Source organism: Sesamum indicum, linkage group LG3, assembly GCF_026168435.1.
Source record: "Sesamum indicum cultivar Baizhima isolate 11 linkage group LG3, ASM2616843v1, whole genome shotgun sequence".
Taxonomy (NCBI): domain Eukaryota; kingdom Viridiplantae; phylum Streptophyta; class Magnoliopsida; order Lamiales; family Pedaliaceae; genus Sesamum; species Sesamum indicum.
Window position 1 is genome coordinate 21434083 of NC_142659.1, and position 24044 is coordinate 21458126.

Consider the following 24044-nt stretch of genomic DNA (forward strand, 5'->3'; position numbering starts at 1 on the left):
TATTAACATCTATCATGATATTCAAATTACTTCACACATATGTAAATTACCGAAAAATAGGATAACTACACTTTCTGGTCTCTATATTTTGGGCTAAAATTAATTTTAATTCATAAATTTTTCAACTCATAATTTTGGTCCCTAAATTTTTTGAAACACGATTCTGATTCATAATCTTTACAAATTATTACAATTTTTGTCCATCCCGTTCCCTTATTCTTAAACATCTTTAACCTAAATTTTAACAATTGAACCAACATCGTAATAAATTAGAAACCAAAATCAGATCTTGAAAAGTTTAGAGCCCAAAATCAAATTTAGCCCAGAATAGGGACCAAGAGTGTAATTTACCCCTAAAAAATACATGCCTAAGGTAAAAATGCTTGACGGAGCTGGATACTCAGAAATGGCATTCCGAATTAAAAGTTTAATAGCAAGTTCAAAGGCATCGAATAAAATTTACATTTATTGCCTGCCTAGAAATATAAAAGTTCTGGAGCTACAAATCCCATATTTTCCCTGTGTTTTCACGTGATTTGGATGGAAAAGCTCATATTCGATAAACAAAACTGTGTCATTCCCATGAAGAGTGGAACTTTGGAAGAACTCAAATTCACTAGAGAGGTTTAAGTACAACAAAGATTCTATTTCTAACGGAACATAAAGCCGATTGTCTAAGCTTTAATATCAGGGTTGTCACGAAGACCGAGCTTTGAGAGAACGAGGCAGTAAGAATCCCAGTCAGTTCGTCGCAAATATTTTAGTAGCTTCTTTCTTCTCTGAACCATTGCTTGGAGGCCCCGCCGAGAATGCTTGTCCTACAATTGAACAGAGAAACATATCCTTAATTTTGCATAGATACCAGGCAACAAAGAAAACAACTGGACAGAATTTGGGGATATTTCATCCCAGATTTATGACAGAAGTGTGACAATTTGCGAGTATGCTGACCTTTTTGTGTAGAGCAGTTGACAGATGCTTAATCTTCGTGGTCAGCTGAGCGACTGCAACAGAAGGAAGATTGTGTCAGAAAAAGATTTGTCTAAACAAATTAGATAATATATGATTAATTCGTTAGCAGAAATATTGTTATCTAACACACATGCAACCACATTTTGTCTGGTTCAACCGCACAGCAATTTTAGCACAATGATCATCCTCAAAAGATCTTTACTCAATGCAATCACAGGACCCAATATAGAGAAGAAATAGGAAAAATAGGTCATAATTTGCTCCCATCCACTCCTGGGCCAGGACTCTTCATAAATTATATGTCACAGAATAGACTTGTTTCATGCTACAACGAATGCACTAAAAAAGAAACATAAATTGGGATGAACTATTTAAACCTAGGGAACAATATTTTTTAACTTATATCCATAGTGATTAAACCATTTGTAAATTCTTCGGCATCATTGACATGGTCTATCTAAAGCTAGCGACTACAGCGATAAGAGCTGAGAAAACTTTACCTTGGACGCGAGCAGAACCACAATCTGACTCCGACATTTTAAATTCATCTCTAACTTTTTGAAGCTCCAACTTTAGTTTCTCAGCAGATGACATATTGTCAGGATGAAAATACTGCAAAACATGAAGAAAAATCATCAGCCCACAACAGCTTATATTTTAATATTTGATGAAATTGACAGACTGAAGGTTAGTGTAATAAAACTTCATTGAACTTTATGTGCATATTATTCGTCACAAGATAACATATTTGCGTTCACATCAATTATATTCATCAGATGGTGGATCACTCATAAGACCACTGCACATAATTCCATGTCATATATCAAAGTCAATAGTATCACCAAGCAACTTAACAAGAGAAACTAGCATTTTCAAAATCCAAAAGCATGGTCTGTTTTATCTGCAGAGCCAAAACCAGGCAATATCTTTTCCCAAGCCTTTCAGCAAACACTCATTGAAATCAACAACTTGCACAGAAGTTGAGGGGAAGAGACAAGCGGACAATTCTATCATTCTAAAGCAGTACATGTTTCAGGTTGATACCAGCATATTACATGATTGACCTCCAGTACATAACTTAATTTTGAAGGTGGTACATAAAGGGGCACACCAGTTTTAAGCAATGGCCTCGACAATGTAAAAATAAAATTAAACCAAGAAAGCAACACTTACCTTCTCAACTAATTCGTCCTTTGGTGCTGACAACATAAAGCTTGGGGTTCCACCTAACTGGCCCAACACATCAAGTCTCTGCACTGTAACAGTGGTGATCTGTTAACAGATTAAATTGCTAGGCAATCAGAGTATTTATCCACTCCCCACAAGATATCCAGAGAGAACAAAAGAATTAGTTCGAAATATTTCCCAATGCAATACTTGAGAAATTAGGAGATGACAACTTTCGTTTCATATTGAATGACACAAAACAAAGTTTGAAGCAACAAAAAAATTCAACCTACAAGAGACTACATGAATCTGCTACATTGTTGAGAATTTGACAAAAAAAGTTTCATTCTCTTGAAGAAAACAAACAAGCAGGTAAAGCAGGGACAGGAGACCCAGAGAAAGAGATATGAAGCAGGGCAAGCAAGTCCTTGTTAGAGTTGGCTCTGTCTCACTAGTGGTTCTCTATTATCCATGTACATTTCTAGAGTAAATTTCTTTACATTGTTTATAAATCTTTTATCTGGTCCACGCTCGTTAAATAGAAAAGGCAAGTATTTCCCATAAGGCTCACTGGAGAAACTTTACTTTTTCTTTTGGTCATTGTAGGGCAATATTCACACTGAGGCTAGCTAAAAGTACTCCATTGACACCCTTATAACAGCAGACAGTCAATTTATTTCCAAGTCATGATATGCTGTTGGCATGTTGCTCAAGAAGCTTGAATATCTTCTTAAATATTCTTAACCTATCTTTATGATTCTTTCTGCAAGTAACTCACAGCAGAAAATCCAAATGCTAATTCTTGCTTCCCTGTATCATGTTTTGTCTGGAAAATTCTACAAACAGCAGTTCAAGAGATATTTGACTGCCCATATAACTAAAGATTAATTATTGGTGCTGTAATATAACTTTTCCAGAAAGTTCAGACAGACAAAAAATATATCTACATAAAAACACATATACAGGTAATGGCTAAACAATTTCACTGCCGAAAGTTGCTGTACCTTTATGTATAAATGCCTGATAATCGAGTAAACATTGTGAATACCATGCTCGCATGAATCCCACAACCAGTAACCAAATACAGAGGTTATCAATTAATAAACAGAACCAAATTGAAACTTATCATGAATTGTTGAGTGTGTCTGTCCAATTGCACATTTTACCATTTCCTACATTAACACAGAGTAACTCATCATGAAACTGTAATGCTCCATCCATAGTCTCTTGGGGCCATATTGATCAGTGAAGACAATACTTGAAGAGTAGACTCATTTTTTCTTGTTCTGTCACTCTCCAATCAATTGGTAAATTAAACTCTGTCGTGTATAGAACAATGTCAAGCACAAAGCAAAATCAAAGTTTTATGCCAAAACATTAACTTACTCTTTTTCTTCTTCTTATCCTCATCCGCCAGACTCAACGATACTAGAGTATCCCTCAAGTCCTTAAATGAGATGCCTCCGATCGTCACCTGACCCTCCTTCTCTTCTATCTCCCTCAGTTTTGCAAGCCTCTCATTTAATTCATTCAACGAAAACCATTTCCCTTTCTTCTTTTCTGGCCTTAACATCTTCAGCTTCGTCCCCAACTCTGAATAATCGTACATCTTCACAAACCCAGTCCTCTTTGCTGCCGTGCTGCTCACATTATCATCCTCACTGCCTTCCTTCTCCTTCCCAAAAAAAGAGGGTAAACCACTAGTTCCGCCAATGATCATCGGGGATTCAAGGTTCCCATTTTGGTCAGGTTTCAGCTTCAAACTCTCCTTAAATCTAGCAAGTGACAATGGGTCAGTGGTTTTCCCACGAGAATCACTTTGATTTTTAGCAAGAGCGGAGTTGGCCCGCAGCTGACGAAGGCTCTCGCGTATGGCATCATACGAGGGGCCCGAGGGTGATTTTGCCGCTGGGGAATCCGAGGATGCGGCAGAATCATCGTTCTTGGCAATGACATTTCTTTTGTAGAGCTCTTGAAGTGAGATGTATTGACCAGAGGCGGACGAGGGAGGTGGTGGGGCAGACCGGCTGCGGAACTCGGAAAGGTTTCGGCGGATTTCTTCTAAAGAAGCGAGTTTAGGAGGCGGCGCATTGCTGGAAGATGCGACGGGCTTGCGGAAAAGTTGGGGACGGTTCTGCTGCGTAGGCTCTCTTTGGAGAGTGGATTTTACGTCGCTGAAGTATGAGGAGAATGAGGGCTTGGGTCGGGATTCGGATTCAGATTCGGGTTGGGGAACGTAGGAGGGGGGTCCGGAATCGGAGGATGAGGAAAAGTGGTGGAGGGAATATGGGTGGGGGCGGAGAACAGGGCGGAGATGGATGAGGCGGTGGGTGATCGCCGTCATGAGCGGTGTCGGCGGCGGAGCTTGAGGTTTTAGGGAGCAGCAGTTAGGGTTCTGGGGGAGGCCGGAATGCGAGGTGCGACGCCGTTGGGAGTGCAGGCTTAGTGAACAATAGCGATTGAATTACTCAACAGGGTGAGCCACACCCGATTTAGCGAGTAAATTCCACCTTTGCCCCTCGAACAAAATCTTTTCTCAAAGTGTAAAATCATCAAAAATATGTAAAAAGAACATCATAAATATATCTTCTCCTTGGGGATCTCTTTATTTTTAGGCAAACATGAGACATATTGGAGAAAATTATAAAGAGAATGAATCCCATCAAATTCGATAGAGAATCCCTAGCAGTTAGCTCGGATTCGTGGGAATTAGTTGGAGTTCGCTGAAAGTATTTTTTGGGGATAAGGATATTTTTTTGAATTTTAAGAAGTTAGGTGGTTGAGGAGCTCATGGAAGCTATATGAGATGAGTTTTTTGACTTTAATTGGGGGCTTTTAAGTCCCTAAGCTTACTTGTGAGCTTGTGAGGTATTCTTGGATCTGAACCCTCTCAATGGATCGTTTGGACTTCTTTTTATTCAATTTATATTTTGGGAGATCTACCTGGACCGAGCTTGGGTCCTTCCCCAAGCTAGGCCTCCTGAAGCCACTGTGACTTGCCTTTCTTTCTTCTTTTTTGATATTTAACAGCTCATTTTTATGGACATCAATTATTATTAAAAAAAATATTATTGTGAAATGTTCTATTTAAACTATAAATATTACTTAAAAAATGATGTGGAATAAGAAGCAAATACATTTTACAAGCATTTGAATCAATAAAAATAAATATAGTGTATGAAGTGTATAATTTCCGTTGCAATTTCAATTAGTCAATCTACTTATACACGTAATCTTTTTTTCTTAAAAGATTCTAAAATCATTATTCATTGCGAAATTACATCATTTCAACCACTTTTGAACCTTTCTTGACTTTTTCTATTTTTCAATAAATTTTATTTAATTTGATATTTTGTTTATAGTTATATTCTTACCTCTACTTTACCATGTTTTTGCTGGTATATTAGGGTGTTTTTAAACCAAATTTGGTGATTTCCTAAATAGTACAAAATTAGTCCATTTAAGGGTCCATTGACATGTAAGAATTATATCGTGAGAATATCCACAAATTTTTTTATATATTTGGTACTCATTCAAAAATAAAAGTATTTTTATCAATATTCAAGAATTAAAAATAAGTTCTCCAAATTACTTTTTAAATTTTATCGCTTCCACTCCGTCACAAATGATGAATCAATCACTGCAATTTAACAGAGATATAAAATGAATCGAGATCACTTTATATAATTTAATATATAAGTTTATTTTTACAAAAAAATCATAATTTAAATTAATTTGATCACATATTTTATCTGATAAGAAAATGCAAATTATCTCATTTTAACGTCCAGATAAGCTCAGACTCACCTCAAAATTTTCATAGTGGAATTTCACCCTAAAAACCTTGGCTTTGGCCCCTACTCGCTGGCAATATGGACAGATTCTTATTTTTGGGCTGGGCTTGTTGTCTGCAAGCCCAGCCCACTTCACTCTTTGCCCTTTTATCTTTTTTCTACTTTTTTAAGTTTTGAAGCTCCTCTTTTAAATTTAATTTTTTCAGAAAGTTCTCTTATCGAAATTACTAACAGGCATTGCACGCCGTCCTTGCAAGCACATGGGTATCCCCAATAAATTTCTACTAGATTTGCATCGGCTGATCTATCAACACTAGGTAAAACAGATTCCACAATACTCGCCTTTTTTTGTTGGCTAGCTAACACATGCAACTTTCAAACGGTGTATCATATGCACCAGTTAACTTTCAAATTCTAATCTAAGGCGATCTGTAAATAAAGGTCATGTTATAGCCATAACGGTAACTTTTGTCATTTTCACTCACACACTCTTTTTCTCTCGATCGGTAGCAAGGCTACGAGCTCCCTGCTCAAAGTTTGCATTGCACACGCATGTTTTCACTTATATTGTCTATATTTTACTATTTTAGCCCACTTAGCACACCATGATTCTTACGTTATTTCAAATACTCTTTTTTTATTCTTTGTAGATTCATTTACATGAACACTTGAATGCTAACTCTGTTTTACCTATTAATCCTCACTTTATCTAGGATTTCTTTAAAAAGAATTTGACCAATATGGTATTGTTAGATTTCAATACGCATCATTAATATCAATTTAAATTATTAAAATATCTTAACAGTTTCGTAATCTTATTTTATTAAATTATTTTAAAAAAAATCAAAATTAAGTTTATGAATTATATTTTATTAAAAATAAATTTAATTAAACACACTCTCTTTTAGATGTAGTTATTTATTTACCTTGGGAAATACATCTAAAAACCCAATGAACTTAGGGTAGGTTAGGAGTTCAAGAAGAAGGGAAAATGCTTCAGTCCACCATCACTATTCACTACTCACTATTCCAACTTCTCCTTAGTTAAAAAAACATCCTGCGGACTTACACGACAACTAAGAAAGAACAAGAAAAGAGATTCTGGTTTTGACAAAGTAATGCAAAGTCAAACTCAGTTGAATTTTAAATTTATTAAATTAAAATAAATGAGGAACAGGGTTTAGGTTTGTGCTTGCCATAGCTTAGACATGCAAAGTCCATGTAGCACAAAATCAGAAAACTATTTTATTCCTTGATTATGCTAAGGTTGACCAGTTGAGTTTTACACTGAAAAATTCATCTTTTCATGAAATTTAGTTGAATCCAACGAATTATATAGTAAATACAACTACACTTATAATGTGATTTGTCAGTTTCTTTGAATTGTTTATCAATGATGTAGCATGTGTATTACATTTATTATACGATTAGTTTAAATTTGACTAGATTTTATTCGGATTCGCACTTCTTGTTGATAGTATACATTGACTGGTCTTTAATTACACTTATTATGTGACTGATCGTTCTCTTTGAATTGTGCATCAATCGCTTATCATGTAATAATTCAGATCAGGTCAAATATGTTCCGTCTGTCTAGAATTTTCCTGTTGATAGTATAGATTGACTGGTATATTCTCAACTTCTTTCAAAACTTATATATAAAAAAGAGAAAATGATAGACATACCAAAAATATTTTTGTGATCCGTTGATATTTTTTCGTATTTGTTGTCACTCGGGGGGAAAAATCATTTAAGAGTAGGGGCTAAAAGGTAAAAAATGAAAAATATTTAAACGGGCAAGATAGAGATAAAAGGTGAAATATGAAATTAAAATTTGACCCCAGTAAATAGTGAAAATTACATCTTAACATATAAAAGCGTGCATTTTAATGGGGTAGAGATCTACTTGAATAAGATGGTGATGGGTGATGAAAATGTCACCAATGCTATGGAAAGTAGCTCACAATATCATGCTTGAATGCTGGACTTCAATTTAATACAGGTATTTAATGCACATACTTTTTTTTTTTTTTTAGAAAAAATGAGGGATCTACCCGTATAGTTAATCGTATAATCTTTCCCAAATTATATTATTTATTTTAATTGGATATAATTTATAATAAAGTTGAAAAGGTGTTTGTTTTTTTCATTTTTGTAGCTTTATTTTAGAACGTTGAAAAGGAAAGTGTTTTAAAATAAAAAAAAAAGTTTAAGTGTTTGAAAAAACAGCTTAATACTTACAATTTTACTTATAAACTGTGGAAGTTGGTAGGAAGTTATATATAGCTTTTAACTTAAATTAACTTAATTTAAGCAGTTTAAAAACCACTCATTTCAGTTAATTATTTCCATCAATAAATTGATAAACACTTGAAGTAAACGTTTGCAAACACCCCTTACTTTTTGCTTTTAAATAAATGTATAAGTTATCAACATTATACATGTTTTTTATTTAATAAGTTCAATTTAGTAAATAAAAAATGACTGAATATTGAATTTTCAAATAAATAATAATTTCTACATAAATATCTATGATACGGTTTCCAAATAAGAGGGTGTTCGACTAAGTTTATTTAGAAGATCTTATGAACCCATACATCTTATATGATATTTTTAGAGTTTATGAAATGCAACATCTTATTTTAAATTTATAAGTATTTAAATAAAATAAGATTATAAAACTTATATGATGTTAGTAATGATAAATTTATAATTAATTTGAATGAATTTATTCAGATCTTATAAATAAATTAGCAACTCGAAACCTTTTTTTTTTAAAGAAAAAAGAATAACTTATAAACTCATAGCATCTTATTTTTAGACCTTACGAGATATTTACTTAAAAAAATAGCAAATACTATATAACATCTTATAAACTTTCAAATATCCTATAAAATATTTTAAAAAGCTTATAAACTCGCCCAAATACCGTTTGGATTATGCATAAATCAAGATTCAACTTTAGTTTATTGTTTAAAGAAGTAGCGACTTTCCAATTCAAAATCAATCAGTGTGATGTGAATACTTTATCGTCTCTATGCATGACTACTCGTGAGGACGCGCCCACACAATATTAATGTTCTTTTCTTTCTTTTTCTTTTTACTTCTTGTAGATATATCAAAAGAATTCGATGTTTGAGGCCTCACGATAAAAAAATATATATATTATGAATTTCATGAATGTATGTATATATATCTATAGTATTTTAATTTTAATTTTAATATACTTATTGATTAAATTATTAATAATTTAGTATATAGTTGAGAGCACATTTGTAAAATATATTTTCAATAAATATTTATTTGTAGAGAGGAGTGAATCTTATTTCTCCTATAATAGTTTTGCTATAATCTTACTGCAATTTTAGAAAATAATTAACGCTCAATTAAAGTTATTTATGATTTTCCACAATTTTCAAAATCTAGCAAAAAATTTAATAATGACTCAAATCTCATAAGGGGTTTATTTTCATTTCTCCAAATGGCACGTGACTAGCAATTAGAGGGCGTTTGTTTGAATTTATATTTTTTTAGAAAAATATATCTATAATCATATATTAAAATATAAGATTTTTAAAAATTTATATAATATTATATTTTATTCTCAATAATATTGTGGATATTGTGTTTATAATTATATTCTCAACATAGTTTTACTTATTATAAAATATACACAATTTCATAAGCAATGAAATATCGATAAATTAAAAAAAACTGCACAGATGAATAGTCACGACACAGTCACTGACATAAAGTTATAATTGCCTTCCTACGACTGTGACTCCAAGTCTCATCCCACGTGCACGAGCAGGAGGAGATTGGGAACTAATTTTTAGTCATGTTGTCGAAACACTTGTGGGAAAAAAAAATATTTCTAGAGCTCATTTGAGAACTCCTACTCTATGTACCAAATGAAAAGGATGATGGCCTTTTAAATAGCTTAAAAAATCTGACCATTATAAAATATTATGCTGACTAATTAAAACTCATACTATAATAATATACCCAATATAATGGCCAAATTATTAAATCTCATAATATCGCAATTAAATCATACAATAATGGAGTCATAAATCTCAAATAAATATTAAATTAAACTGACACATTTAGTTGAAATAAAATATTAGAAATAATTCGGCAATTTATAAAATTTTACAGTTTATTGCCAACAAAAATAAATTTTCATAGAGTTTGAGTAAAATAAAACAACAAAAATTATAAAATATTAATTAGGAAACAATTTTTTTTGTCTTAAATGTTCGAAGAGTTTATTAAAATTTTAAAAATAAATTATGAACTATTTTTTTTTCTTATAAAAGAAAAACTTATATACTCCTAATATTTTATTTTTAAATTTAATATGACGCTCTTTCTTAAAAAGAAGGATTCAACATTCTATAAATTTTTAAATTATGGTATAAAATATTTTAAAGAATTTATAAGAAACCCTCCAAATTTATAAATTTTGATGATATTAATTAATATAAAAATTTATTATAATTATTGAGAAATGAATGTATAGGAGTGTAAGTACAGTTTGATGGCCCATTTTAGGACAGCAACTTCAACTTCAATAGTGTCACATGCTGCATTAATGTATGCATATAACCTGCGGCCTCCTAAGGTCCCCACCTCCACATCACCCCTAACAGATTCAAACAGATAACGATATTTTTTCCTTTTTTTTTTTCTTAAAGAAAGGAAAGAGAAAAGAATGAGAAAGAGAGAGAGTTGCTGGCTGTGCATACATTGATTTTGAAGGGTATTCCTGTCTTTACACATGTTAATCAAATATGGGGGTTTACAGCTATTTTTTTTAAATTTGACATAATTATAAATATATTATCGTTATTTGATAAATTATAAATATTTTTTTAATTTTAGTATTTGTCTAACAATGATTCTATTAGCATCCGTTAGTTTTTAATCCAAATTTTATAGTAAACTGATCAAAATGTCATTTTGGATTATGAAGTATAATTTTATATATTTTTTAAAATATTTTGTGGACTAATATGTCCTATGAATTATTTCTTTTACCCACTCTTTTTTTTTTTAATTTTCTCAAATGTTTTTTTTTTTGGTTAAAAAAGTTAATAATGGTAAAGTAGTAATGTCACGTCACTGTTTATGGGTACATAATTATTTTTCATTTGACGGAAGTATTTGTAATTTCTCAAACTACGATAGAGTATTCGTAGTTATACCAAAACCTAAATAAGTAATTGTAATTTAGCCTTTTTTTCAACTGGCTGACGACGAGTGACCAACATAACAAATTTTCTTGAACGTAACGATAGAAGCCCTTCATTATAAAATGTATAGTTTGAGCTATAACTACTATGAAAAAAACTCCATTGAGATGCAAAGTGCATAAAAGTTACATTTTATAATCAAGTTATGAATGTACTATCATAGCTTGGTTGGCGTTTAAATCAATTCGATCCCAAAACTTATTTTATTAAGAAAAATTCAGTCGTTTTTACTCAAAATAGTCAATCCTTCTAGTCAAATCCATTTTAGCTCGTAATCTATTTGAAGTTTAATATGAAAAAGTCTTGAAAACATGCTTTTATTTTAAAGGTAAATTACAATGGACTCTCCTGAAATTTGTCATAATTACAAATATCCCCTTATTATTTCAAAAATTACAATACATTTGTTGGACGACCCTAAATTTCAAGAGTATTTATAATTATTTAAATAACAAAAAATATTTATAATTATAGTAAATTTCAAAATAGCCCTTTATAATTAACTCTATTTGGAAGAATAATGTTTCATTCTTTATTTGTGGGTGGTCTTTTTCTTTGTAATTTACCCATCAAAGTTGAAGTATGGAAGATTGCATAAAGTGTAAAAGTACTGTCCCATGCATGATTTTTGAAGCGCAAGTGCGGAAAAGAAACATATGGAATGGGCTTTTTATTAGATTCCCCATCTCATACCATTTTTTATTATTAAAAGACAATAAACATTTTATATATTATTTTAAGAATTTTCAACCATTAGTTTAATGTGTGTATATATATCACAAATCCGAAAATTCTAACTTAGTCGCTCTAATTAAATTTTAACTGATCATATATTGTATAATTCAAGAAGAATGGTCTATTACATGACAAGTGTAATTCTCTTCGTCGAAATCGGATTTTGATAAGAACTTTTCATTACATGTTACTAGAAAAAATATAACATTTATTTCTATGGTTAAAAATAAATAGTCGTAATAGATAGTTGTTGAGCACGGCCACACAACCGTTGCTGGCAGTAGTTTTTGCGAGTGTTGCTAAAATATTCTGAATGACTCATAATCTTGATAAAATTTGTGTGTATTATAATGAAAAAATTCACACATCAACTATTTATACTATAGCGCCAGTAAAATACTATGAAATTATATTTTCATCCTTTCAAAAGTTTTTTTAGGTCAACCTCCAAACCCCCATCTTCAATTGAATCGAAGATATTGAACTAAAATGTAATATTAGATCAGACTCTACAATGGTCGTGCATTTGAAACTGGGTTGATTTGTGAAATAAAATGGGAGGAGTGGAGGAGGAATGAGTATCACACATCTTTACAATTTTTACTTTAAGAAGGGACAGTGGTAAGGAATCTTCATCATCAATCACATGCCACTTTCAAATGTAAACAATGTTTCTTGAAAAATGGACATTAACTGTAATCATGCCTTTGTTTAAACACACCATTCAAATAGCAAGAGAGGGTCTGCATCTTTTTTACTGCTCGAATAAGAAAACAATATTTTTAAATAATTTATGAATTTTCTTTATAATGAATTTTGTAAAACCATCCCATATTAAATAAAAGAGATAATTACATTGCCAATTTCCTAAACTTGGTGTAATTATTCTTAAAAAGTTACATTTTGGTAATATTGATATTTATTTTCGACTAACAAATAGATTTTTAACTAGTCAAAATTCATCGAATTTGCTGATATTAGCAAAAAAAAGATTCAAATGAGAATCTATATATACTTATGATTGATTACTAACTCATTACAGGTCAAATAAAACTTTTTTCTGACAAAACTATCCGTGTCCATTTTCACACTTTAATGCATGTGAAGAGATACATTTTTATTTTTATAAGGATAGTTTGGTACGAAAAAAATTTATTTAACGTGCTATAGGTTATTAATAAGTTAATCAGTGGTAAATATGAATTTTATTCATTTTGTTTTGCTAACATCAGCAAGTTTGTAAATTTTTGAATAGTTGATGAATCTATTTATTAAATAGAAACAAAGAGTAAGGCTATTTATGTAGTTATCTTTCGGGCCGAATATTTTACTGGAGCATTGCTACTGTGGTAAGGTTTTCTTGGCCAAGTTTCGTAGAATTTTGAGACAATCCAAATTATTGTCGGTTCTGTGGTTGTGTTTACCTCTACTAGGATTATAATTCTTTTTCTTGAAATGACTGATAACTCTGTTAAAAAATTCATCCAGCAACAAACTAATTTTACTTTCTACACAAGTTTTCTAGAGTATCGGAGACTTATATTTTCACTATTATTTACTTTGAATTGCTTTTGTCCCGTCAATTATTCAATCAAATTTCTTATGAGTTTCACAATTTTATATGAAAAGAGTATTTTGTCGACTTAAGACTTATATACAATTGATATGTAAAACTTGTGTATATCATACACTACAAATTAAAATGTATTTAGTTGAATTGCGATGAATCAAATTGGATTTAAATTAGAATTTTTGAGAATAAACTTGGAATTAAAACAAGGAAAGGGGTGGGGGTTGTATTGTGTAATACTATGAGTAGTAAGCAGCATAGTAATAAAAAAGGGGAGGTCATGCGACGTCTTTTATATGGGGCCCGGCCCATCCCATCCCCATTGTTACAAAACAATGACTCCCAAGTCCCAATTAAAAGATAAAAGAAAAGAGAAAAGGAAAATGATGAGCCCATCCTCCCATTTACACCACCACCACCACCACCACAAAGTCACCCCCCAACAGCACAAGGAGTTGTCAATAAGCATCTTCACCCCCCCCACACACACACCAAGGACGTGTATACGTATATATATATACACATGTGTATCTATATATATTTACATAAACACACGACATGTCATACTCAAACCTCTTTGTATTTATTATTCTTACTATAAATAATTCATAACTCATAACTCTCCCTCAAAGTTTTCTTTGCCACCACCATTCCATTTTCCCTTTTCCTCTCTCTCTCTCTCTCTCTCTCTACCAAAACCCTTCTTTCTCTCTCTCTCTCTCGAGACAGCCATGGGTGGCGCCGACGAGGAGTGGGTTAAAGCCGCCATGACGGATGACATGATGGTGGTCGAGCTCTTGGTGCGTCTTCATCACGCACCGCGGCGGCAGCCGCCTCTCAAGCCTGTTGCTGCTGCCTTGCCACTGGAGTGGAGCGTCCGTCAACGCAGGTCAAAGTCCGTTTCGGTTAACAACCACCCGAAGAAACCGGCTCACAGGGCCAGCCCCACCACGCCGCTTTCCTGGAGCGGCGCCACATCCTTCAGCGGTGGCTCCGCTGGCGCCGGAGGCGTCGGTTCTGAAGAGTCTAGCCGACCAGTACCCCTCAAACTCTCCAACACAGCAAGATCTAAGGTTCGTACTTTCGACATGCGAAACTGCTTACCAGAATACGTATTTCTATTATACGTATCCGTATTTTAGTATTTTTAATCTTTACCGGTGGCCGGCGTCGGTGAGTCAGCGGCGGGGTTATGGTATTCTCCATGCGTCGTTTCTTTTATATTCTTTCTTGAAAATCTCGTGTCAGGTGTCATTCGATGACGCCTGATGAATTGACGAGAATATCCCTTCAGAATTTGGATATTTACTGCCACGCCCGTGGGAAGGAATCAGATTCAGCCATTGGAGGCCTTGTTTGCTTCTCTCACTCAATCACTTTCCCACAGTTCCCCCCTCACCTCCCGAAATGACAACAATACCCCTCCCCCCTCCCTCTGCATGACGCCAACAATCCAATCCCAGGACATTCCCAGTAATTTCAACCGACTTACTTGACCGAAATGCCCTTCCAAGTTTCCATCCAAGGGGTAAAAATGGGGGTGACTTAGTTTCATCGCATACGCGTCAGAACGACTCTGTCACGTGTTTTTTCCACCACTTTTCAGCCCAACCCCATCATTATTATTATTATGCACCTTGTGTCCACACACCCTTAATCAAGCCAAATGACGAAAATAGCCCTCTCCTGGAAGGGCACATCCGTCTTTTAATCTGTCTCCGAAGTATCGCAGAAACTATCCTCCTCTGTGGTACATGTAGTAAAAGTCAGCATTATTGCTTGGAACCCAATTTCTTGAACTAAGTCAATCAATCTGACCATCTGTTTCTTGATGTAAGTGGGGGCCATTGGAGGGCAGTTGAATGAGAGCCGTGAGATCTACAAGATAATCAGAGGGGTGAGTGTAGGGGTACTTTGGTCAATTGAGGGGGTGGGGTGGGGTGAAAGTCGCCCAGCATAAGCGGTGGCGTGTTTTCGTGGCAAATAGGTCTGCGTTTGGGTTTGGTGGAGCGTTGTTAGTGGTTTGTTTGCTTTATATAAAAACCACTGTCCTTTTTCCAGTATTTCCCGATTTATTTATTAAATTAAATTAATAGGGTGGGGACTATCGGGTGTGGTGGGGAGCAATTTGACCAACATGCAACCTCAACTGTGTGTACATACCAATACCATACCATATATCTGCTTGTCTCTATCTATCTTCAAACTTCGAACCATCCCATGCCATTTGTACACAACACAAACAACCCCCCACTACAACATCTGTACGACGTCGTTCTCTTTCCTTTTTCTTCTTCTTACTCATTTGATTACTCGACATGCAGAAGACACGCTGGTGGGGTGGGGTGGATTGGTGCAAGTATAGATTGTTGGTAATTCTTTCTGGTATCTGCCGAAGGTCAAAAGCTGGAAACTACCTTATTTTAGTCTCTGTAAAAGACGGTGATTAGCGCTGTAATTCTCATGCATGACAGTGTTTTAACGTGGGTGGTTGTTCTTTTCTTGAATTTGATATTCCTCCTTTTTGCGGGTTCAAGAGAGATGTAGCAATTTTCTTTTTTCTTGTCCTTTTTTGGTTCAAACAAGTTCAACGTGCATTAAGGGCTTTGAAAATACCATGTCTAGAAATCTATATCTTTGGGAAACTGTGTGGTGTGGACTGCGCATTGTTGTTGGAGGTGGGGTGGGGTGAGCGGGGACCGGTTTTTATCCACTAAACTCTCTGTTTCTGGCTGATAATATATTGCCAAATCAATTGAATCTCAATGTCCTCTTTAACCCTTCACTTTCTGGCTGTAATTTTGATTTTTGAGCTTATCCAAGAAACACCCTTATTTAAATTTGAGCTTTCTGTGGCAGAACATTTAGAATTGGAGGAAATATGAAAAAAATTTATTGATATTTTGCAGTGTCGTTAGGATGGTTATTGCTGGCGCTCTTTGTCTGTAAAAATCTCTGTTGCGTATATGTTGATTAGCTTGCAGTTTGCACTTATGGATACTTGAAATACATTTTTTAATTTATTGTCAAAGAATATGAAGTAATCGAGCGCTGATCTTAATTCTCTGTTGCAGGTTAATGCCGATAATGACAAAACCACCTCCAAGAGGTCAAAAAAGAAGAAGGTGAATATATTAGTTTTTATTTAGCTTTGTAATGGAATATATTTTTGTCAAACTCGTTTGTTGTATTGTCTGCATGACCATTCGATCCATAATACAAATATCAAATATTATGAAATGTTACTTGGTATTTCTGAGTATCATGAGTAATTGATTCACATGCAGAAATAGTGCACCATCAACCTTTATCACGTAGGTTCGAGAGTTTAATGAATGTGCTCTTTTTGGTTTGTTTGCAGACCTTGGTAGAACTCAAGGACGAAGAAAGCTGGCTGTTGAAGGAAAGAATAGATTTGAAAAGGGTATGAAACTTTCCTATACCTATGTGATAGTTTGACGAAAATTTTCTGATATTAATTGCAAAATTCTGACATCATGAACAACCTTTGCTTCTCAGAGAATGGCAGCGTTACGGATGAATTTGGAGAGACAAAGGGCCACAAATGAAAACTTGAAGAGAATGAAGGTAACTGCCTTAGACACCATTCTTCATTTCTTCTCTTAGTGACTCTTGACACAACCTATTGGGTTTAAACAATACATTGCTGATTTCCTGTTGGTTTGAGCTCCATCTTCCTCAACTTAGTTGACGAAGACGATAAGTTTTAATCTAGTTCAACTCTGCTCACCTACTAGAATTTGGGATTCATGCCTTTCATTCTCTTATGAAAGTTGGTTTATGTGTGTGTTGGAATAATAGATGCAATTTTCTGGGGGGGCCACGTCTGTAGTAATGTACAGGTTGGCCTAGAAGAAATTATATGATTGAGATCTCAAATTTAAGTGCACAACTTAAACGGCAAATAGATTAAGAAAGAGCTCATGAAGCCTTTGCAGTTGTTAGGCATGCTTCCTGCTACCATGGTCTGCTTGAATTTTACTCGGATTTGGAATGTAGAAGGATCAATGATGCAAATGGAGTAATATTGGTAAATTACTGTAATTAGATGATTACTTGTTTTGATGTCTTTTTATTTTCTTGGTTCCGATACTCATTTCGTCACTGAAAGTAAAACCTTGAATTTCTTTAGCTTTGCTACACTGTTGCACTGTACTTTAGGACGTCGGATTTTCATGCTCTTGAAAGAGAATTTGCTGATTATGCTCTAAGGGCACTGGTAGATGAATACATTTAATGAAACGTCGGAAGTTAAATTCTTATTAAGCAAGAAAACTAAAATCTTCTCTGTTTTATCTTGCTGGTACATTACCGTCATCATTGTACACGATTTTTGAGTCTCTTTTCCTCCCTTCCTTTCATTATTATCAACAATAACATCGATCTCCTCTGCAGATTGACTTGCAACCCCATTTGAATAGAGAATCTACATCCGCAGCCGAGGAATCAACTTCTGGTCAACCTCAGCAGGACTTGACAACATTTGTGATGCCTCCGGCTGTCTCAATCAATGATGGTTCACTACAACCGTCTACATCAAATGCCCATCCTGACGAAAATGCAGATGCAGCATCGGATGCTAAATTCATCCTTCCGGATCTAAATATTCCGTTCGATGAGCCCAGCCCTGATGTTGTTTGTGGAGTCAGCTAGACCGTACTGGTAAATCTGTTCTCGGCTTAGCCAGAATTATTACACAAATGGCAACCATACTACACAAGGGCTAACTTTTCTTTAGGACGAAGTAATGTAACTGTACGATAGAACGAATCCCCCCTCCAACATTCTTTTTGTTTAGTACGTACAAATGGAAGTTCTGAGGATTAGTATAGCGATCCTAACGAGTTAAACGCAGCCATAATTCTTTTCTTCACAGTTTCTTTACTGTCTAGTTGACCGAGGGGAGTCTCGTCCTTCCTCGTCCTCCTCCATTTGTATTTCCTTTCTGGAAATGTTTATAACGAAAGATGTAACCTGTCTTATGGAAGAGTTTGGATGCACATGTTATTTCCTCAAAGGAAATACTTTGAGGAGGTTACTTACTTTTGTTGTTCTTACATGACATTCTAGTAAAAGAACAGTCTATAGTTATGGCAGGAATTCATTGAAAATGTGAAATTATATTTTTCTTAAAAAAAATTAAAATTACACTTATACTCCTTTTAAGAATTCATTATTTTTATTTAACTGTTTTTTATGGGAGTTTGGATGAAAAATATTGATGTTAGCAAATATATATACATATATTTAAATTTTTAATTTTACCTCTTATTAAATGTTTTTATGCAATAATTTTATAATTATAAAGGAAAAATTATCATGATGTTACTCTTATTATATATATATATATAAATATATTACAATTAATCCCTTAGAAGTATAAAAATATGAATGTGAATATTTAAATTGGTACAAAATTAATAATTTATATATATTTTGCCAACATCAACATTTTAAGGGGGGTTAGGTGTTAACGGAGAAATTTGCGAAAAGAATTTATGTGTAATTTTAAAATTTTTTTGGAAAAAAGTATAATTTTACATTTTTAGAAGGGGTTTATGTATAATTGATCCTATTTTGTTATTAAAGATTTGAAATCATAATATTATCATCAGCCCAAACTCTTGGATTGATTGATTTCAATTTGAGGCAAAGATTTGGAGAAATAATTTACAATTATGTATTTTGTTTCATTTACATCCTAAAGTATGAAAGGTAATAAAAACACCCATAATAAAATAATTTGACATTTGATAAGACAAAAATTTACTTCTCACTTACCCACATATTTTTTTATTATACTTTCTAAAATATATTTTATTAAAATATCTCCCCCAAACTATTTTTAGTGATTTAAAATGTTACTCAAATTTTATTTTAAAAATAATAGTATTTATAAGAGCAATATATGCAAATATACTTTATAAAGTAGATAAATTATGTTAAAAAGTACATGTAAGTATGTGTCAATACATAATGCATATAATATTATAGAAAAAGTATGTTATAAACTTATAAATTTTTATTCAATTACATGTTCACATAATAAAAATACATCATATCATTACTTAAAAAATAGAATATTATATATTAATTATATTATAGATTTACATATTTTACATTATATATATGTTCAATGTAATATTTGAAATTTGTATTGATAATTTATTATAAAAAAAGTTCAAAATATATAACAACACATGCAAAAATTATATAAAATTTTTATCAATTGTGTAAAAAATATAAGAATTTTAAATTTATGGAGTTTAAACAAAATGTATACTCAGTATAAAAATTATAAATTTTGAGTAGTGTTTATTTTAAATAAAAAATATTATAATAATTCAAATTATATTTAGAAAAATAATTGCAAAAGAGATATTTTAAGGGTGTAAATAGTAAGGGCATTTCGTTATAAAAAAATTAGTATATATCACGAGGGATCATTTTGTTATCTTTCGTAATTTAGGAATGTAAATGCACTTTATAGGTAATTCAAAAATACAAAGTATATTTAACTCTATTTTTAGTTGTACAATTTATAAGACAGATAGAAATTGGAAAGTGGTCTAACGTTTTTGTAAAAGAATGGACAAAAAAACACCTGATGCCGGCAGAGATCATAATTCATATATCCAAACCCGATTTCCTTATTTGGAATTGGACCCATTGGTGGAGCTGGACATGGGAGTGGGTCATGGGTTCTAACCTTTTGAACGCCAAGTGGGCCGTAACCTGTCATGGATCTTCCCTAACCGGGTCTAATTACATTATCTAAATATTATATTAATTTGTATATATCTCAAAACCAATACCCTAATTTTGGTTCTCTTTCTGGGTGTTTTGAAAAATTCATTTTTCTATAGGAAATGAATTTTTGAGTATGGATTCGGATAAATTACAAAGGCCTTTTTTTTTTCTTTTTTTAATTTATCATAATTATAATTACCCCTTATTATTTGAAAAGTGATAAATATATTCTAGAATTTAATATTCGTCTAACAAATAATCTCTACAATAGGCTGTCACGAGAGAGTATTTATTAGACAACAATTAATTTTAAAAAATATTTATAATTTTTCAAATAATAATACGATAATAGCCTATTATAATTTATCTTTAAATTTTTTTCGAAAGATTCATTTTGGAAGAAGTCCCCCCCACCCCCTTTTTACGTAAGTTCGGGTTTAACACATTAATTATTTGTATTATGTTATATATTCATAAGTAGGAATATAACTTTTTATTATGATCAATTACTATGTTTAAAAATATAACATTATGTTTATATTAATTAACTACGATTGCACAATGATAATTAGTTATTGTTTCGTAATTTGACTTTCAAGGGTATCAATTTAGTCCTACATATTTTTAACTTTTACGATTTTAATTATTTTTTCAATATAGTTCACCCTTCTCGTAAAAAGAAATACACATGACATTTAAACCTATTATTTCTATTGGCTCGTTTTCTCCAGTATTTTTATTTTTTAACTTTGTAGGATAACATTTTAGTATTAAATATTTTTAATTTTCATAATTTCTACTCTTTTTCGCCGGAATTCACCCAATTGCTCTGGGAGGTGAAATCCAACAAGAAAAATGACTATAATTGCAAAAAAGAAAATGGCTTAATAAGAATGAAATAAAAGTTAGTATCGCGCTATAACAAGTAAAATTCTCGTTGCTAATTTATATTATTTAATATAAAAAATTTACTTGCTAATCAATTCAACAACGAAATATTTGTTTAAAATATATATTAAATAATATAGATTAGCAATGATAATTTTACTTACTAATTAGCTCGATAGTGATTTAAGCATCAAAGTTTTTCGTAGCTATTGAATCATTTTCTTGTAGTGAATAATATATGACCAAAATGTTATCCTAAAAAATTAAAGGAGAAGAACGTCAAAGAAGTTATGTTACAGGATAAAAAATACATTTAATTCCTTACAAAAAATACACTAACTATTCAAAGACAAAATTGTACACAAACATAAAATTACAATACAAAAAATAAAAATATTTATATAATTAGAATGAATGAAGTAAAAATAAGAAAGAAGTTGTGGTTGCAAAGTCAAAAAGTTGAATCATGTGAGAAGAGTGATGAAATGAAAATATAACACAAGACTGACACAAGTAAAAGCACTGTGGGTGACGCTTCATGCTGTAACTTGAGCAAAATTGTTTGGCTACTCATCAGCTTCTGCTTTTACATCAAGCAATTAATATGAATAAGTGATTACACGAAAAGTTGAAAAAACAGTAGCACTAATCAGCTTCTCCGGATATCTGACCCACCACACTAATACCGCTTCTGCTCAGTAATACAACATCAAAAAAAGCAGTGTGGAACTAAACAAACAGCCCCTCCAGAAGTGTCCGCTTTTCATGGGGGTTTCTTTCTTTCTTTCTTCTCTCACTGTTTACTCCAAAAGCTGCCACCATACCTTGGATTTTCCTTTTACGTTATTTTCACTTTGCCCCCTCAACTTGCTCATATATCACTTTGCCCCATCAAGTTATGGAAATATACATGCACTCTCACTTATTATCCTTCACTATTTATTTAACACTCACGCACCCAACACACACATACACACTCAAGAGACTTTCCGCAAAAAAGTCTTGTGTTTGAATCATTGAGTCATCCCCTTTCAAATACTGTTTAGTCTAATCAAGCAGTAGCATATAAATAGTTTGATAGAGTTTCTTCACTCATACAATTTACCAAATACTTCAAAAATATTTAGAAAAAGGTTTAGAAAACTTGTGAATTTAAATTAGAGTGTAAAAAAGGCTTACTAAATATTTTAGGTTAAATTACGATGGACTCCTCAAAATTTGTCATAATTATAAATATTCTTTTTTTTTGAAAAATTACAAATACTCCTGGAGCTACAATGGGTTGTCGTTCACAAAGGGGATATTTATAATTTCAAAGGGTATATGATTAAGCTCAGGGGAGCATGTTGTAATTTATCCAATATTTTAATATGTTTTATAAGATAATTATCACTAGAAGAAAATTTACTTGTGCTGCAATTTTATTGGCTATAAACTAAAATCGTAATAGATAATTATTATTAATGACGATGAAATATAAATCAATACAAAAACTTAGATTATTCATCATGAAAACTATTTTTATCATGATAAATATAGTAGCACACCTGTACAAACTACGATCAACAACGGCTATATTAATGACTACTTAGTATGATTATTTATTTTTAATAATAATTAAATATTAAATTTCTTTTAGGTTGTCTTTACAATTTCAAACCTCAACCAAAATTACCATAATAATTCTTTCCACTCCCACGTGTGTACAATATGCATATTTATAATCGAACGCTCTATCTGTATAAATAACATAAATATTTTTTTTATATTTTAGAATGTATTATAAATAAAAATAAAATATATAATCAATAAATTATATTTTTTTCTGAAAAAAAGAATTATTATTTATACAATAAAAAATTTAATATTTTAATGTCACAAATTGTCATTTATGAGTAAAAATGACATTTTCTTTTCCTTTTTATACTAAATGTTGCGGCACACAATTTATGCGTATATATAATAAATAATCTCACGCTTCAACATGAATTATAAATAAAAGTAAAATATATAAACAATACATTGCATTAAAAAGAAAAGGAAAGAAAACTAATTTATAAATTAATGTAAAATTTAAAAAATGAATAAATTAATTATCTTATAAGTAGAAATATATTTTTGACTTATTATTCAATATTTGTGAATACGGACAATTCTTTTTATATTAATATAAATTAATATAGATAGATCGAAACTTGTCCTTTCGCAATATTTTTCTATATGGGGTTTTTAATTTTGGGAAAATTAATTCAGAAAAGTGGGAGAAATGGGATACCGATTTTAGTGGGAGTACAGAACAGTATAGTACAGTAGCACATAGATACGGAATCTAAGCTTGTCTTTGATACACGATTCAGAGACAGAAACCTCGTCAGAGTATCTTCGGACCCGCCTGAAATCCGGTTAATGTAGGTACGTACGAGGTAGGCCCCTCTAATACATATTTTTTTTAATAATATATCAATTTCACTAATATATTAATATAATTAAAATTAATAAATAAATTGTGAACAAATAAATTACAAAAAGTTATATAAAATAAAACAATATCTACATATTGAATAGAATTCTAACTCTTTAGACTTATGAATCTCGATCTTATACTATTATACATTTATATACCCAAATTCTCGAAAAATTACATCAGTGACCAAAATTAATCATATCATATAGTTAATGCATGCATTTATCGATAACAATAAATCACAAAATTAATAGTCATAATTAATATACAATTAAAAATAATAATATCCAATGACATAGAACAAAATTACATTACTTATTAATTATGTGATTAATTCACGAATTATGATTTTCTATCGCAGACTGATTATTATATGCATTCTACTGTAAACATACTCATTATATTCTGTACAATATTTTTTTAAATAT

General features: G+C 31.9%; 2 protein-coding genes across 2 annotated transcripts; one reads left to right on the top strand and one right to left on the bottom strand.

The window, feature by feature from the left end:
* Window positions 1-448: 448 nt before the first annotated feature.
* LOC105158336 (S15/NS1, RNA-binding protein) lies at window positions 449-4634 on the bottom strand. Its single transcript, XM_011075060.3, has 5 exons — window positions 3526-4634; window positions 2146-2228; window positions 1473-1584; window positions 952-1004; window positions 449-818 (listed from the first exon to the last, which is right to left on the bottom strand). Exons 1-5 carry the CDS (start codon window positions 4481-4483, stop codon window positions 675-677), a joined length of 1350 nt encoding a protein of 449 aa, XP_011073362.1. The 5' UTR covers window positions 4484-4634; the 3' UTR covers window positions 449-674.
* Window positions 4635-13966: 9332 nt separating this feature from the next.
* On the top strand, window positions 13967-18556 carry LOC105158337 (uncharacterized). The gene is made up of 5 exons (XM_011075061.3): window positions 13967-14566; window positions 16568-16618; window positions 16855-16917; window positions 17013-17081; window positions 17910-18556. Exons 1-5 carry the CDS (start codon window positions 14225-14227, stop codon window positions 18165-18167), a joined length of 783 nt encoding a protein of 260 aa, XP_011073363.1. The 5' UTR covers window positions 13967-14224; the 3' UTR covers window positions 18168-18556.
* The last annotated feature ends 5488 nt before the right edge of the window (window positions 18557-24044 follow it).

What these genes read in the sequence shown, in the direction of transcription:
- LOC105158336 (XM_011075060.3), bottom strand. Translation starts at nt 4,483, where the DNA reads ATGACGGCGATCACCCACCGCCTCATCCATCTCCGCCCTGTTCTCCGC. An exon ending in AGGACGAATTAGTTGAGAAG is followed by an intron (nt 1,585 to 2,145) that starts GTAAGTGTTGCT and finishes CATGTTTTGCAG; the next exon opens with TATTTTCATCCTGACAATAT. An exon ending in TGGTTCTGCTCGCGTCCAAG is followed by an intron (nt 1,005 to 1,472) that starts GTAAAGTTTTCT and finishes CTTCTGTTGCAG; the next exon opens with TCGCTCAGCTGACCACGAAG.
- LOC105158337 (XM_011075061.3), top strand. Translation starts at nt 14,225, where the DNA reads ATGGGTGGCGCCGACGAGGAGTGGGTTAAAGCCGCCATGACGGATGAC. An exon ending in CCAACACAGCAAGATCTAAG is followed by an intron (nt 14,567 to 16,567) that starts GTTCGTACTTTC and finishes TCTCTGTTGCAG; the next exon opens with GTTAATGCCGATAATGACAA. An exon ending in AAAGAATAGATTTGAAAAGG is followed by an intron (nt 16,918 to 17,012) that starts GTATGAAACTTT and finishes TTTGCTTCTCAG; the next exon opens with AGAATGGCAGCGTTACGGAT.